Raw genomic sequence first — 16811 nt, forward strand, 5'->3', positions numbered from 1 at the left:
AAATAACCAGAGGGAGAAACAGTCCAGAGACAGGCTGAAACTAGAACCTGGACCACCCAGTCCAAGATGTGGGGGACAGGGAGCAGGGGACCCCTGGGAAGAGGGTATCAGTGACCAGGTAACAGAGACAGTACCCAAGAAAACCAAGGCCACACAGAGGAGAGGACAGACAGACGAACAGCAGAGCCCTAGGAAGAGACGGAGCCCAAGAGGGATCTTGACCTTCAGTGGATCTGCCAGGGGTCTGCAGCGCCCCTGTTGGCACAGTGGATCCTCCCTAGCCCCTCTTACGTTTAACCCAGAGGTGTATCTTTCAGGGACCTCTATCCACTGTGGTGCAGGCCCCCGTTAAAAGGAGCCTCGGGGTCTGCACTGGGCTCCCACACTGCCTGCCTGTCCCCCTGGTATAGATGCAGCAGAGTCCAGGTGGGAAAGGGGAGAGAAGCCAGAACAGATGGGAGATGGAGACACAGATGAGAACAAGACCACCGAGAGAGACACAGGAAGGTCATAGAGACACAGGAAGGACACAGAGGAGCCCCTGTGTCTCAGGGGCTGAGAAAGATCAGGATGGCTGGTGGCAGCAGTGGGGCAGAGATGGTGACAGAGACAGCCTGCGACATGAGAGGGAGGGCTTGGGGGAGGCCCAGGAACAGACCCCAGGAGGGAGAAGGAAAGAGAAGAAAAGGGGAAATGACCACTGGCCTCCAGGACCCAGAAAAAAAGAAGGCCCCATGAAGACCTCAGGCATTTTATTTCTAGGTGATGGGGGTGGGCAGGCAGCTGGTTGTATTACTGGCTAGTGCCTGGGCCCTGGGGGAGGGGGTGTCTTTGGAACCAGGATCTTGTCTGTCTTGTAACGGAGGTTCATGCAAAGAGCAGCTGGCAACCTGGCACTTGGTGGGTATGCCACGCATTTGTTGAATACATGAAAACAGGATTGGCCCTAATCTGTTACTAGAGACTCCATATTGAGCCTGGGATGTTGTTGTGGGTTCATCTCTGGGGGTGCAGGCTGGGGTCACAGTGGGGTCTCCAGTTATGGTGGCTAGGAGTGCTCACCATCTCTTGAGAGCCTCTGTTAGAAGCTGATCTCATTCAATCCTCCTAAAAGCCAGCAAGACTGACTTTAGCCATATTTTACAAAACAGGAAATTGAGGCACAGAAAAATTATAAAGCGTGGGCCAAGTGACAGAGTTAGAGGCACTCAAGCTTTGAAGGCGGGTTTGCCTGGCTCTACTGCCCATGTGCTTTTTTTTTTTAAGTGAAGTATGGTTGATTTACAATGTTGTGTTAGTTTCAGATGTACAGCAAAATGATTCAGTGTGTGTGTATATATATATATATACACACACGCATATACGTGTATGTGTCTGTTCTTTTACAGGTTCTTTTCCACTATAGGTTATTATTATTGGCCGTGTGGCATGTGGGATCTTAATCTCCCTGACCAGGGATCTAACCTGCGCTTCCTGCAGTGGAAGTCTTAACAACCAGATCGTCAGGGAACTCCCAGGCTGAGAGATTTCAGATTCTTTGAGAAACCAAGGACAGGTGTGAAGCAAGGGCCTCTTGCATGCAGAGCCCTGTGCCCAGCCCTGAGAAGTGGCCAAGGACCCTCTGCCTTTAAATCGGAAAGAAATTCTGAATACAAAATCTGCCAGCTGCATTTGGCTCTTGTAAGAGTACCGACCCTTTCAGAGTAGGTGTTTGAACCCTCGGGAGGGCTGTGGATAGACTTTGGGGGTGGGGAGGGGCTGTGCACTAGGATGGGGAGAAAACTCCCTACATCTTGATATTCATTAGCCTTCAACTAAAACACAACAGTTCCTTAATTAAGGATGTTGGCCACAGACCTTGCCAGTCTTAGCAAAATGTGTGACTGTATCAGAAATCACAGGTATTTATGCATTCTTCATGGCAGAGCATTCTTCATGGCACATTTCGCTAAACAGTGTTTATGCTTCTTTGAAACTTTGAAATTAGAGTAGTCTCGATCCACCGCCAGGACTTGCTGGCTACTGTGTTAAGAAAAGGCACCAACATTACTGTATCACAAATTCTGCTTTTAAAAGTGTTTTGAGGGACTTCTCTAGTGGTCTAGTGGCTTAGACTCTGAGCTCCCAATGCAGGGGGCCGGGGTTCCATCTCTGGTCAGGGAACTAGATCCCATGTGCAGCAACTAAGATGTGGCACAATCAAATAAATAAATAAAAATATTAATAAAAATTAAAAAATGTTTTGATAACTGTTTTTCTGTGTACCTGGCTTCTTTTGTTATCTTATGTATTATATTTTACTTTTATTTTTGGTTCAAGGGGCTTGTAACCTCACTTCATCTGCTCACAAGAGTTGAATTCTTTTTGGTGAGGCTTGCAGTGCCCTGAGGGGCTACACCCTTCCACTGTCACTCCCCATGGTTATATATTGTTCTTGACCCTTGTGAAGTGAAAGTCATTCAGTCGTGTCCGACTCTTGGCAACCCCATGGACTATACAGTCTGTGGAATTCTCCAGACCAGAATACTGGAGTGGGTAGCCTTTCCCTTCTCCAGAGGATCTTCCCAACCCAGGGATCGAACCCAGATCTCCCTCTTTGCAGGCAGATTCTTTACCAGCTGAGCCACAAGGGAGGCCCAAGGATACTGAAGTGGGTAGCCTATCCCTTCTTCAGTGGATCTTTCCAACCCAGGAATCAAATTGGGGTCTCCTGCATTGCAGGCGGATTCTTTACCAGCTGAATTATCAAGGGTTTTGACCCTTATGGATTATATATTTCATTTTATACATTATTCAGAGTATTAATTTGGAGGACTAGGCTAGCCTAAAAGGGTCCACCATCCCTCCAAAGTCAAAGCACAGGGTTTTTTAGAGTCAGTGGCCTCTTGGCCACCGGGTGGTGGGTATGGCCTATTGAAAGAGGGAGTCAGAAGGTGCACTCAGAGGGCAGGGCGGGCCAGTGCAGAGAACTGGAGAGTAGTGGTAGGGATGTGTCCCCGTGAAGGGGCACAATCCAGTGAGGGACCTGCAGGTCCGAACCAGAAATGACAGGGCCGTGGCTGGACCGTAGATCCAGTTGCCGGATTGCCTGGGACTGAAATCCTGGCTCCCTCTTTGAGCCTCAGTTTCTCTTCTGTATCACAACCAACTGCACCTCCCAGGATGATTCCAAGGAATGAATGAGATAATCCACGTTAAAAACAGAGTGTCAGAAATGTGATCAACACCCACTGTAGGTGAGCGGGCAGAGTGGAGACAGAGATGATAATTAATATTTTAATAACTACCACTTGTTGAGCACCTATTATTATGCGCTGTGCCTGTGCCAGGGAGTGCCATCCCTGACCTCCATTTACCTTCCCTGAGATCCTTAAGGTGGGTCAGAGATGGACAGAAAGAGGTGGGCGAGAGAGGGAGCAGTGAGGTTTGGGGATGGGGAGTGGGGGGAGGGGACAGAGATGGGATCTGGGGGGATAAAGGAGGAGGAGGACGGGTAGAGAGGAAAGGGAACCCCCCAGAGTGGGGAGCAATGAGGGATCCCAGAAAATCCGGTGCCCCTTAGGCAGAGCACTCAACACAGTGGAATCACAAAGGGTTTGCAGGGGGAAGGATAAAGGGTACAAGTTGCCCTGTCTACCCCTCAACCTTTCCTCCCCCCAAGTCCCCCAGTCCCCCAGTCCCACAGACCAGGCTGCCTACCTCAGTGGTAAAGAAGCCTTTGGGTCGGTGTTTACCCAGGGACGCCAGGCCACCAGGCCCAGGACTCTCGCTTGCACTGATGGTCTGCTGAGCTGCTGCCAAGATTTCATCCAGTTTGTCTAGGGGAGGCGGAAGAGGGACAGAGAGACAGCGAAATGAAGTTGGTTTGGGCCTGGCGGGCACTGAGACAGAGCTGCTGGGCGCCCCATTCAATGACTTGTATGAACTAGGGAAGGGCATCTCCACCTCCCTCCCGGTGGGCCTCCTTGGAGACACGGTCCAGCCGGGCAGGGCAGGCGGGATGCAGCGATGGAAAGGGCTGAGGGCGGGTAACAGGACATCCTACAAGGGAGGGTGGAGCAGAAGCAGAAGGGGCTGCAAAGAGGCTCAAGACAGCGGTGGGTGCTTAACCGTAACAGCTGGTGCAAAGCTGGGGTGTGTGGATGACCAGCGTGGAAGTGGCTGAAGGGGGCGCGGGGTAGAAGGGAGAGGGATGGGGGGCGGATGCGGCACCCCAGGGGGCGTGGGGTCGGGGGAGCTGGGGCCGCCCCCCGCGGAGCAGGGTTGGGCCGTCTTACTGAGAGCCATCTGATACACAGTCCTCTTTTTCTCCATGCTGGGCATCGGCGGCGGCTGCTGCTCGTACTCTGTGGGCAAAGGAGGCGGATGAAGCCCAGGGGAGCCCCCGGGGGGCGGGGCGGAGCGGGCTCGGCCGGCGGCGGGCGTGGCCGGCGGGCGTGCGCAAGCGCGAGTGGGGCAGTGAGGGGCCGGGGTCGGGGAGGGGCGAGTCCGCCGGCGGGAACGGGACGGGGGCCCTCCCGCCAGTCCTGTGCCCACTCACCACTCTTCTTCTTCCAGGGGGAGACTAGCCCGGGGGGGAGGCAGTAGAGGAGCCAAGAGTTAGGACTTCGTGGGGAGGCGAGGGGCCCCCTTTCTGGAACGCCCGCCTCCCTCAGGGACCCGGGGTGGGGGGCGCTCGGCTGGCGGGGCGGCGGGGCGGCGGGGGCGGGGAGGGGCGGGGAACCGGACCCCCCGGGTCCACTCGGCCTTGCCTGGAGGGAGGGGGCTCGCCTTCCCGTCTGTTAGTGGGAGTGCGGGGAGCTGGTAGAGGGAGAAATGGAGGATGCGGGTGGGGCTGGGAGGGGACAGACGGAGAGGGGCTAGAAAGGAAACCGGGACCCGCAGAGAGGAACGTTACAGACCCAGAGAGACACCCGACAGAGAAACAGATAGAAACAGGGAAAGCTGACTCTCAGACGCCCTTTCCCAGCGACACACACGCAGGTCAGAGGGAATCTGACCCGTGGACTGGGGGACGCGATGAGGACAGGAGGACGAGAGCCCCTGGTCACTAACACTAACAAACCCAGGGCTGGTCCAGCCGCCCTCGGCCCCCTCTCCCTCCGCAGCACTGGTCCCCGGCAGCCCCACCAGCTCACCCATCTCCTCCAGCTCGGAGGTCATAGACTTGGAACGCAAGGAGATGGCTGGGGGCGGGAGCCGCTTAGCTTGCTGGGGTGCTGGAAAAAAATGACAGTGAGGTCAGACATCGGCACCATGGACAGAAACCCTCCACAACCACCCCACCCCCCACCACTGTGGTGCTCCCAGCCCTCAGAGAAGAGATGCTGGTGATGGCGTTTAGTTGCTAAGTCGTGTCCCACTCTTTGGAGACCCCACAGACTGTAGCTAGCCCACCAGGCTCCTCTGCCCATGGGATTATCCAGGCAAGAATTCTGGAGTGAGTTGCCATTTCCTTCTCCAGGGGATCTTCCAGCAAGCTAGGCTTAGGCTCAGTTCCTCTCCTGAGGGTCATGATCAAGCAGCCTTGGGGAGGGGGAAGGCTGCTGCTGGTGGTGGGACCATTGGGTCATTAGGGCTCCAGAAGGTCTGAGTCCAGTGGCAGTGGCGGGTGGGGGGAATGTCCAAGCCTGACCACACAAGTCAGGGGAAGGAGCACCTTTCTTGTGAACAGCTTCATCCATGTCCGGGTGCCTGGTGACCATCACCACCTTGACCATCAGCGTGTTGCCCCCTTGGCGGATCATGTTCACCACCTGCCGGTGGCCGACCTTCACCACGTTCTGCCCGTTCACCTGTAGCACAGACACCCCCAACCACACCTGATAGGTGAGGGGTAGGATGCTTTCTGCTTCTGGGTCCCTGCTGAATTGGCCTCCTCCTGCCTGGCCCTGTCTGTGGTGCTGTCGGTCACTCTTCTCCTCCCCCCGCCCCCCTTGCAAGCCCCCACCTCTCCACTCCTGTAACTCTTAGGGCCTCAGGGTTGGGGAAGGGGCTGGGCCCACCCTATTTGCCTCTCTCCCTCCTTATCCTCCAGCTGTGTGTGTGTACACACAGGTGCGTGCCTCCCTGCACACGCACACATGTGCGCACACCTATGCCCTGGGAACAGCTCTGTTATCTTCTGAGATGCTTCAGAGAGGCTTTCAGATGGAATCACTGAAGACGCTGGCTAGCTGCTGGGGGGCGGGGGGAAGGGCAGGGCACGGGGCTGGAAAGCTCAGTGCCAAAGGAGAATCTGGTTCTGGGCAGCAGCATCTTGGCATGGATCACTAAGGTTCTGGAGATTTGTTGCTAGGGTCCCAGGGGAAAGCATGGTGTCTGTGGCAGGTGTGCCAGGCACTGGGTCTCCGGAGAAGCTCCTGGGAGGCTGGGGGCCAGGACTCACCTCGATGAGGAAGTCTCCCATTCGCAGTCCAGCCCGCCATGCCACGCCGCCCTCGTCCACTGACTCCAGATACTGCAGTGCCGGGAAGGCTGGGGTGGGGGTGAACTCCTCGATGGGGGTCTGCGCTGCAGATGGGGAGGAGCCGGCGGGGTCGGAGGGGAGGGGGTGGAGAGGCCGAGCAGGGGATGGGGCTCAGACCCAAGTCACGGAGGCCTCACCGTAGCTGAGGGACCAGCACCCCGGGGTGGGGTGGTGGGCAGGTCGGGGGAGGGGTCCCGGGAGGTGGCGGGGGGTCCCTTCCCTTGTCCGTCCCCCTGGGTCAGAGCCCTTCTCCCGTCCCCTCCCCGGCCGGCACTCACCCTTGGCGCCCCGGAGCACGAACCCAAACCCCTCACTGTCCTTCTTCTGCAGCAGAACTGTCTTCTCTTTGATGATGTAATCGCTGGCGGGGAGGGTGGGGGAGGGGCGCGGGTGGGGTGGGTGGAAAAGGGATCATGAGACACGGAGCCACCTGGTGCCCCACCAGTCACCTGGTGACCTGAGCCTAAGCTCCAGAACCCTTCATTCCGCCCCCCTCCTCCTCCTAGGAGCCTCCTCACCCACTCCACGTGCATCTGCTTGCAGCAGCCCTGACAGGCCTCTCCCCCTCGGAGCCCGGGGTGCGCGGTCTCCCACTCACTCTTTCCTCATTCATCCATCGGTGCATCCATCCACCCATCCATTCAGCAAGCACGGCGGGAGGAACGCAGAGGTACAACCGCCACATCGCCAGACAGCCTGGCTGGAGGCCCTGCTGGCCACTTCCTGTCTGTGACCTTGAGCCCCGACTTTAACCTCTGGGGCCTCGGTTGCCTTGTCTATCGCAGTGGACAATGACAGACCCCACCTGACAGGGTCACTGTGTGAGTTCCCTAATCTGTAGTGTATATAGTACTCAGCAGAGTGCTGCATACATAGCATGTATGCAATACGATGTGTTCTGTCTTTGGTCAAGTCTTTTGGTCCAGAGAACAATTGTACTTGGATAATACCTCTCCCAACTCCCGGACTACACACACACACACACACACACACACACACACATATATATATGCTACAGTAACATCTCCCCAGGTCCCTGAGCAAATTGTAACACTGCTTATTCAGCAGCTGTCCAATATGGTGGCCGCTAGCTGCCTGTGTCTATTTATATGCAAATTAATTAAAAATTAAATGGAAAAATTCAGTTCCTCAGCCTCACTAGCCACGTTTCCAAGGGCCCGGCAGCCACATATGGTTAGTGGCTACCACGCTGGATGGCCCAGATACGGAACATCTCCATCGCCACAGAAAATTCTAGCGTGCAGCGATGACATCTACTTCCTGGTGTACTCAAATGGATCTCCTTCATGCGGTCAGAGGATTCTAGCAAAATGAAAACTGCATGTGAATACGTGGAGAGTTCCCTGTAAGGCCACCAGAGCCCACCAGTATATTTAGGGGATGCTCACATAGCCAGGAAAGTTCAGTTAAATACAGACCTATTTCATGTCTCTCAGTACCAGCCCCAGGCTCACTCAGGTAACAGTCGCAAACCCTAGACGTCACCACGGTGTACATCAGGACTGCACATCCATTCCATTCCGGGAGCCCCAGTATAAGCAGGAATACCCAGGCACCCTGGCTCCAGGCTTTTCAGAATACCCACTATCCCCAACCCCTGTCCCCAGAGGCAGCATGCCTTGCCGAGTCCAGACACCCTGCAGTCACATCTGAACCCAGCCCAGCGCACACGCAGCCCCTCAGAATACCCCAATAATATCCGCAGGCCCCAACACACTCCAATAATAGACAAGCATGCTCCCTGCGTGTTCCAATTACCTACCCCCACAGGTTTGGCAAAACAGCCCTCCATGAATACTCCAGTATATTTCAGCAACCCCCCCACACATCCCAGTATGCTCCAATAATAACTCCCCCACACTCTGATTTCAGTCTATTCCCATAACACGCCCCCTGAACACAAACCAGCACATGCTGATAATACTTAATGTGTTCCTACTGTATTTCGGCACCAACCCCCTCCACACACGCAAGCCCTGCTGGATATTCCCATGACCCCCGACACGTCCACAGTTGAATCCATATATTTGTACCATAGGGACAGTGTTCTGCATGCGCTCTGGCCCCAGCCCTGCTCCCCAGCCACTATTAGAACCCCATGGGCCCAACAGCAGGCACGCACATGTAGACACAGCCCACAACTGCCCTGGCTCAGAGTTGACGATGCTCCAGTAAACATGTCTACACAATATCCGCTATGTCTTCTAGACCTTATATGCCACCCAGGGACCTTGTATCTGAGTGGAGAGAATGTTGGAAAAGAAGGAGGGAAGGGGTTGAAAGCGATGAAGAAGGGGAGGAAAGAGGTCAAGAAGGCTCCTTGAGTGGGTGAACGATGGGGCCAATAGAAATGGGTTGAGAGGTTAGAGCTGCCTGCTTCTGACCACGAACTCTGTAGCATCCTTGTCCCCAGCTCTGGGCCCACTGTGTAGCCTGACAATCTCCTCTGAGCCCTTATGCCCTCGCTGGCCCCATAGCCCTTCCAGATCTCCAGAGACCCCCAGTGGCCAGTAATGCTCTTCAGATCCCCTTTATTCCTCCTTTACAGCAGTTTCACTTTCATTTCATTCATCTCACAAACCCTACCTTTCCCCCATCCCCCTCAATCTTTCACCCCCACACTCTCCCCACACTTCACACCTAAGCCTCCCCCAAACATCCAGCCCCTAATACAATTCAGTAAGACTCCTTTATCCATTAGATGCGAAGAAAAAGCCCATGCTATGTGTCAACCAGTATCTGAAGTCCCTCACAGGTAAATGACTCAATCCATCATCTCCCATGGCGAGCCTCTAGGTAGGCGTGAGTACCATTTCCACTTTACAAATGAGGAAACAGAAGCACAGAAAGGTCAAGCAACTTGCCTGAGCTCACACAGTGAACAACATTCTTCAACAATTCCCAAGAAAATACCTGGGTAGTTGCAATAGTAACACCCTCCACTCCACTGAAACCAAACACCCCAGCACATATACGTTTGCCCCAATTCACCATGAACGTGCCCCTCCAGTTCCTGAAATTTATCCCAGGCTATGCCTGTAGCACAAGTAACATTTATTGAACCACTGCTGAATGCCAGACGGCATTCCAAGCACTTTATGTTTATGTATTCATTCAGTCCTCATGACACCCCCTGGGAGGGGTTGGCTGTTATCATTCCCATTTTATAGATGAAGAAACTGAGGCACAGAGAAATAAATTTGCTCCAGATCACACCTGTCAGAAAAAAATGTCACAGCTAAGATCTGAATTCCCCATAGGCAACCCATGCATGCATGCATGCTAAGTCACTTCAGTCATGTCTGACTCTGTGCGACCACATGGACAGCAGCCCACCAGGCTCCTCTGTCCATGGGATTCTCCAGGCAAGAATACTGGAGTGGTAGGCAAGCATATACCCCAATAATATCCAAACACCAGCAGATCACCCCACCCCTCCCTCTCGAGTCTCCCTATCCTGGACATACGCCTCTCCTTCCCATGACTTTCTCACACAACCCCCAGCTCTGTGTGCGGTCTCTCTCATCCTCCTTGAACTGCCAGTTGCCCTCTTGTGCCCACAACTCCCTACAATGGGTATTTCTTCTCCTCTACTCTTGTGTACACCTTCTTGCTCTGCACCTGGATCCCCCTCAAGTCATCTGAAAGCTCCCCAGGACCATAACCCCCTCCCCACCAGCTCTCACCTCTGCAAGCCCGCATTACACCCCACGGGGCTGTCCCCCCACCTCCCATTTTGCCCTTGCACACCCCACATCCCCTTTCCCAAAGTTGTCTCCCCCAGATTTCTGTGGCCTCCTCACCCCCTCTCAGGCCAGCGCTGCCTCTCCTTTGCCCTCATCCCTCCCACAGCCTCTTGAGCCTCAGTACAGAGCCCCACTGTATCCCCTACAGCATGCTAGATGTCTTTCCTACTCCAGTTCCCCCCCACACCCATTCTCATCCATGGAAGCCTCCTCCTACTTTCGCATCCTCAATTCACTTCACCCTTCCTTCTGTCTCCTTTCACTGGCAGCTGCATTTCATTTACATTCCCTGCATCTCCTCTCTGTGCTCTCCCCGAACTGCCTGAATCCCCGCCCCCCAATCCTCTTCACACTTCCTGCACCCCCTCCTTACCCCATTCCTCCGCTGGCCCCGCGCACACACTCTGCTCCTCTGCTTCGGCGTTCCCCATTCCTCCCCCGACTTCAGTATCCCCCACACCCCCCTGTTCCCTTTCCGTCCTGCCACCCTCTTACCCAGACCCTCTAACCCTGCCCCCTGCCCTACCGTTCGCGACCCACGCAGCACCCCATTCATGCTCCCGTAGGGCTGACTACCTGCCCTGCAGGCGCACACACAATGCTCCGCCCCAGGCCATCCCTCGGCGACCCTGAGCGGCCTCTGGAGCTCAGCGGCCAGCTCTTGTTCACCAGATCCCACACACAGGGACTGCAGCAGCCTCCACTCCCCCCACCCCCACCCTGAAGGTCCCTCTCGCACACCCAGCATCCCACAGCCCAGAGCCTGCTGCTGTACGTAGCGCCCCCCTCTGCCACTCAGCCCCTCCCCGTGTCCCAGCTCCACGGGGCCTCTCCAAGGCCTGCCCAGAACCTCCCCCCGCCCCCGCAGGGAAGCCAGCCCCCTCCCATGCTGAGAGGTGACACACAGAAGCAGATGCAGTTCCCCGTGCAGAAGCTCCAACGTGTCTCAGCACACGTGCCCCACACAGGCACGGACCCCTGGGGGCAGGGAGCGGGTGCGTGGGGATGGGGACCGGTGAAGGGTGGTTGTGGGGGAGGGGACAGGCCTGGTCAAGGAGGGTGGGTGTTGGGAAACACAGCCGCAGTCCCTGGGACAGAACCCCCCCCTCCCCACACACACACACATGCAAACGCACTAGTCCCTAGACAGCCTCGCTATCGCTCCAAGTCACACACAGAGATAGACGCCGGCAAACAGGGACATACAGATGGACACAGTTGGGGAGGTGGGCCGGGAGCCCACCATCTCTTTCTCTCTCTCTCTCTCTCGATTACACACACACACACACACAAACAGGGCTGCAGGCAGTCATACACACGCACGCACACCGCCACAGCCACAGGAACACACGCACCGTCGCACAGTGACACGCAGCGGAAAAAGAGGAGGGGAGGGGAGACGGGGGCGGGATGTGTGTGATGGGGGGAGATGACTGTGAATGGGAGAGAGGGGTATGAATGGGGGGACTTGCCAACTCCGTGAAGGGGAGCGGGGACACAGGAATCAGAGGAACGCGGGCCTGGGGTGCAGATGCCAGAAGGGAGGGCTCTAGAATGGGGGCGCTAAGGGTGGCAGAAAGGACAAGCGGGGCCCTAATCCCGGAGTGGAGTCCGTCTGGAGGGCCTCCTTAGGAGGGACGTCCTGGAGAAGGAGCTGAAGGGGGCCTAGAAGGGCCTACGAGGGGCCGGAGGAGTGTGTGTGTGCGTGTGTGTGTGGGGGGGGGGGTCGGGGAGAGAGGCCCGGGTGGGGGGGAATGAGAAAACGAAGGGGAGAAAAGAGGGGTCCAGAAAGGGCTTAGTGCCGAGAGAAGATAAGGGGAGAAGGGCGGAGGGGGCGGGAGGCTTCGGGGCGGGGAGGGAGCCCCAGGGATGGGGGATCAGCGGCTGGGGGAGGGTCGTCACCGCGGGCCGGGGCCTCCGGATCGGGCCGCGGGGGGAAAAGGGGCGGCACGCTCCGTTACCTGTAGATATACCAGACGCTGCGCCGCCGGGGCCCCAGGGCCGGCCAGCTGGAGGAGAGCGCGGGGGGCGGCTGCGGCAGGGAGCCCCCCCCGGGGCCGCCCCCGAGACCCCCGCCGCCGCCGCCGACCGCTGACAGAGCCATCGCCGCCGCGGCCCCGGCCCCGGCCCCGGTGCCGGCCGCCCCCGCCGCCGCCGCCGCCGCCGCGTCCCCGTCCCCGCTCGGCCGAACCCCCGTGTCCGGGCCCCCAGGCCCCGCCTCATGCTGACCCGCGCCGGGAGGGGGAGGGGGAGGGGGCGCGCGCCCTCCCGCGGGAGGGAGGGCAGGGCCGGGGGCTCACATGCCGGGGGGGCCGCGGGGGCGCGGGCCGCGGGGTCGGGCCGCGGCGGGAGCGCGAGGACCGCGGACGGCGCCGGCTTCAGCACCGCGGACAGCTCCGGAGGCGGGCGGCGGGCGCGAGGCTTAACCCCTTGGCGTCCTGCGCCGGGCGGGGGAGGGGGCCGGGCTGGGGGGGAGGGGGCTGGCAGGGGAGCGCTGGGGCCCCCTTGGCGGGAGACGGGGGAGGGGCGAGCACGGGGGGAAGAGAAGGGGGAGGCACTTCCGGTCTGGGCCCCCCCCCTTCGCCCCCCTCCCCCCTCCCGAGCCCTCCCGCGCAGGTGCAGAGCGAGGGAGCGCGGGGAGAGAGAGGGACGCACAACATCACACGAGACGCCTCGCAACCGCGTGCGAGGGACGCGCGGACACCGAGCCCCACTTCCCAAGCCGGGGGGGTACAGCGCGGCGAGAGAGACCCCGAGAGGGGACGCACAGCCCTCCCCCCGCCCCCCACGGCAGACAGACGCACGATGCACCCCGACACAGTTTGGAAGGGGCCGGAAAGGGAGAGCCAGGACGTTTAGACTGGGCGCCAGAGCAGGGAGAGACACCCCTCTCCGCAAAGAAGTCCAGGCGGAGGGACATCCACGCACCACGGCTCCCCGCCAGAGAGAGAGAGCCGCAGGCCCCCGGGGCGAGGAGAGAGGGCAGCAGAGGCCAAGAGGGGTTACACGCGGCGGGAAGGCACAGCTCCGGCAGGGAGGCAGGGTCACAACACGGGCCAGGCCTCCCCAGACAGGGCCGGGAAGAGTGGAGGGTGGGGGTGTGGGGAGGAGAAGCTCAGACATGCCGCGCAGGGCAGCACATGCCAGCGGGCAGGAAGGGAGGGAGAGGGGGGCAACGCACTTGACAAGCAGAGGAAGGAAAGAGGAGGAAGAAGCTGAGCGACCACCCTCATCCAGCTGGTACAGCAAACGATCCCCAAACCAAAGCCAAGGGGAGACCCAGAGAGACACTGACAAGAGACAAGAAGCAGAGGCTGATGGGGAGACTCCGGTGGTGGGGGGGACCTCGATACTCACCCAGTGCCCAGAGCCGGAGACGTGCCAGGCGAACACGCACAATGGTCAAGCGCCTCGGACACTTGGGGAGCAGGGTGGCACCCCAGTCCCACCCTCTCTTCCCATGTTGTCATTTATCTCCTCCCCTCTCCTCCCCTGGCCCTCCCCCGCCCCGATCCATCCCCACTGGCCAGAACACAGACACGTAGGTTTGGACACATTTAATGGAAGGATGCTACGAACAAGGAGACCCTTCCCTGGATTAGGGGGAGCGGTGTGGGGGGGGGATGTCAACTTTCAGATGCCCAGTTATGACCATCCCTCCCCCACAGCCTGGCCCTTCTGGAAGCTCAAGCCCTGGAGTCCTCCCCTCTTCCTCCCTCCCCTCCCCCAACACCCCAGGTCCTGAATTCCAGATCAATCTGACAGACACAAATGCATGCACACAACTTTATGCGTTAATGCGCACACACAGCGACGTGCATGAAGAGGGACAAGCATGTGCAGAGACCCACCGCCGGTCTCCAGGTGGTAAGCAGACACACTGGACATCTCTGAAAAACACTGGCCCTCATTCTCAGACACACGGATTAGGGGAAAGAGAGGTGCAGAGAGAGCCAGCCGCACAACGAGCCACAGTCGTGCACCCAGAAATGACAGCCGCAAATGCACCCATCTGTACCGAGCGGGACACACCCTCTCACTGTCACGGGCATGTGCACGGGGCTAGAACTCCAAGGGCCTCTGGCCACACATGCACACAGACACGTGTCATGCACACCTACAGAGGCACACGGGCAAGAACACGCCTGGGGAATCTGTACAGAGATGCTCGCCGACTGTGTGAGACGGTCACGCACAGGGAAACTTTAGCTCTGGGGGTACACACGCACATCCATACGCCCCCAGGCACCCCTTTCTTCCCACTCCTGACCCCGTTCCCTCCCTTCCCCTCCCCTCTCACCTCCCTGGGCCAATCCCATCCATCAAGCTTCAGAAGCAAGTCAGCCAGCAGCCAGGGAGGGGAAAGGTGTCAGTGTGCCTTCTCCCCTCCCCCACCCCGCCTGGCCAGCTCTGCTTGTCCCCCCCTCCCCATGCCAGCATGGGATGCACACACTTCCGCTGCACAGGACTGCACAGAGATGCGGCACGTGAAGGAGACAGGAGCCTCCAGCCACCATACAGGTGAGCTCCCCAGCCCCCCAGGCATCCCCACCTTGCCCCAGTCCACCTCATTGGTCTCTGGCTGCCCCAGAGCTGGGCAGTCTCAGTGGCTGCCAAGGACGGTTTGGGGTTGGGCTCTGTGGTCTGAAGCTAACCCTACCTCCCTCCACCCCGGATCAAACGCTAGAGGGAGCAGACAAGAGAGGGGGCTTCGAGGTGACAGAAATATTTAGAAGGTGGAGGAAATATTTAAAAGGTGGAGTGGGAGGGATTTGGGGGTGGCGGGGTTGCCCGAGGGTGTAAGGACATTTACCTTGGGGCATCAAAGCTGTCGTAGGAGCCCACGGTATAATGCCGGAAGAGTCTCTTTGCCTTGTCACTTCGGCTTTCTGCAGGGGGACAGAGGATGACCTTGGACCTTCTACTCTGGAAATCATGGGTTCACCCCCTGATTTGGGTGTCCTGGCCCAAGCCTTCCCTTCGACCTCCCACCCCCACCAGGAGGGGAAAAGGAAGGGACATGAGAATCTAGAGTAAGTCGGGGACACCTGGGGGTTCCTCATTACCTTGCTTTGCTTCCTGGGAGCGGTTGGCCACCTCTTCCAGGCAGTCAGAGGGGAACCAGCCAATGCGACCTTTGACCTGGCCTTCCCAGAAGCCTCCTTCCCCGATGCTAAGCACTGGATGGGGAGTGGGGACATAGGATAGAAATATTTCTGCATTTCCGTGCTGCCCACACCTCCCCTACCCTGCCCGCTCCCAACACGTGATGCACAGCCTTTCCACAATTCTCAGCACCTTGCCCAGAACCTGGCCCAAGGGCATCCTTATGAAGGGGCAAGGGGGAAGTGTGTGTGTACTCAGTCATATCCGAATATTTGCGGCCCCATGAATGGTAGCCCGCCAGGCTCCTCTGTCCTTGAGATTTCCCAGGCAAGAATACTGGAGTGGGTTGCCATTTCCTCCTCCAGGGAATCTTCTGGACCCGGGGACTGAATCTGCATTGTCTTCTGCATTGCAGACGGATTCTTTACTGTTTAGCCATCGGGGAAGCCCCACGAGGGGGAAGGGGGAGATAGTCACTCCTGCATAGTAGCGTCCTGAACACAGCGGGGACACCCAGAGGCACTGGGGAGAAGGGCTGTGTCCCATGACGTGGTCCTTGCAAGTTAGGGACATGTCCACAACTGGCTCTCATCTCCCCTGGTAACCAGTCACAACTCAGTTATTCCGTAATTTCCCTAAACCCCGCTAGGCTCCTAGGTCACATGTTATACCTCATCACTACCCCTGCCACCTCCTGCAGTCTCCTTGCCACTTAACCTTTTGTCATCTGTTCCCAGATCCCTCCTTCTGTCTCTTTGCTTCCTCTGGCTCTAGATGGGAGATTAGAGTTGGCTCTCCTCTCCCCTGCTTGTTACCAGAGGCCCCTGCCTACCACCCCTACCTCTTAGACATCAAGCATACATTGACCTACAGTGATGGGCGGTAGGGACAGCTAATGTCTCTCCAACTCTCACTGGGGCTAGGACCCTAAGAGGGGTCATTTGCTCCATTTTACTGATGGAGAAACAGAGGCTCGGAGAAATTCAGGCTCGTTTGCCCCAGGCTTTGCAGCCTGGATTTGAACACTCCGGTCTTGCTACCTCTCTGTTCCAGTGCTTTGCTGCTGCTGTTCCTGATCATGACGAGAGCGACAGTGACAAGCCCACAGCCGTCCACCTCTCCAGCATCTTTCACAGCTCTGTTCCCACTTGGCCCTTCACATCCTTCATTCACTCTATCCTCACACCTCGGTAGGTAACAACTGATTTCCCGTTTTATAGATGAAGCTGAAGCTAAAGTAGAAAAACCTCTTGCCCAGGGGTGGCTCAAGCCATGCTAGGGTTGGGGTTGGGGTCATGTGATGCTTTGCCCTGCACTGATCACCTCCTCTGAGAGGGTCTGGGGAAACTCCAGCCAGGAGATGCTCAAGGTCAGGGAAGAGAGCAGATGTGTGTCAAGAGGTCTGGGCTCTTGGCTGACTTTGCCTTGCCCAGCTGGATGATCTGGGAATCATTCATTTGTTCAGTAAA

General features: G+C 57.7%; 1 protein-coding gene across 1 annotated transcript in view; it reads right to left on the reverse strand.

Annotated features, from left to right (window-relative positions):
- Positions 1-16811, reverse strand: part of SHANK1 (SH3 and multiple ankyrin repeat domains 1) — a 45943-nt gene that overhangs the window by 11591 nt on the left and 17541 nt on the right. The window contains exons 12-20 of the mRNA XM_055552883.1: positions 15303-15416; positions 15050-15125; positions 14537-14563; positions 6748-6830; positions 6389-6513; positions 5660-5795; positions 5139-5219; positions 4278-4346; positions 3700-3818 (exon numbers count right to left, since the gene is read on the reverse strand). Of these exons, the coding sequence (XP_055408858.1) occupies positions 3700-3818; positions 4278-4346; positions 5139-5219; positions 5660-5795; positions 6389-6513; positions 6748-6830; positions 14537-14563; positions 15050-15125; positions 15303-15416 (830 nt within the window). The remainder of the gene's footprint in view (positions 1-3699; positions 3819-4277; positions 4347-5138; positions 5220-5659; positions 5796-6388; positions 6514-6747; positions 6831-14536; positions 14564-15049; positions 15126-15302; positions 15417-16811) is intronic.

The sequence above is a fragment of the Bubalus kerabau genome, chromosome 17, assembly GCF_029407905.1.
Source record: "Bubalus kerabau isolate K-KA32 ecotype Philippines breed swamp buffalo chromosome 17, PCC_UOA_SB_1v2, whole genome shotgun sequence".
NCBI lineage: Eukaryota > Metazoa > Chordata > Mammalia > Artiodactyla > Bovidae > Bubalus > Bubalus kerabau.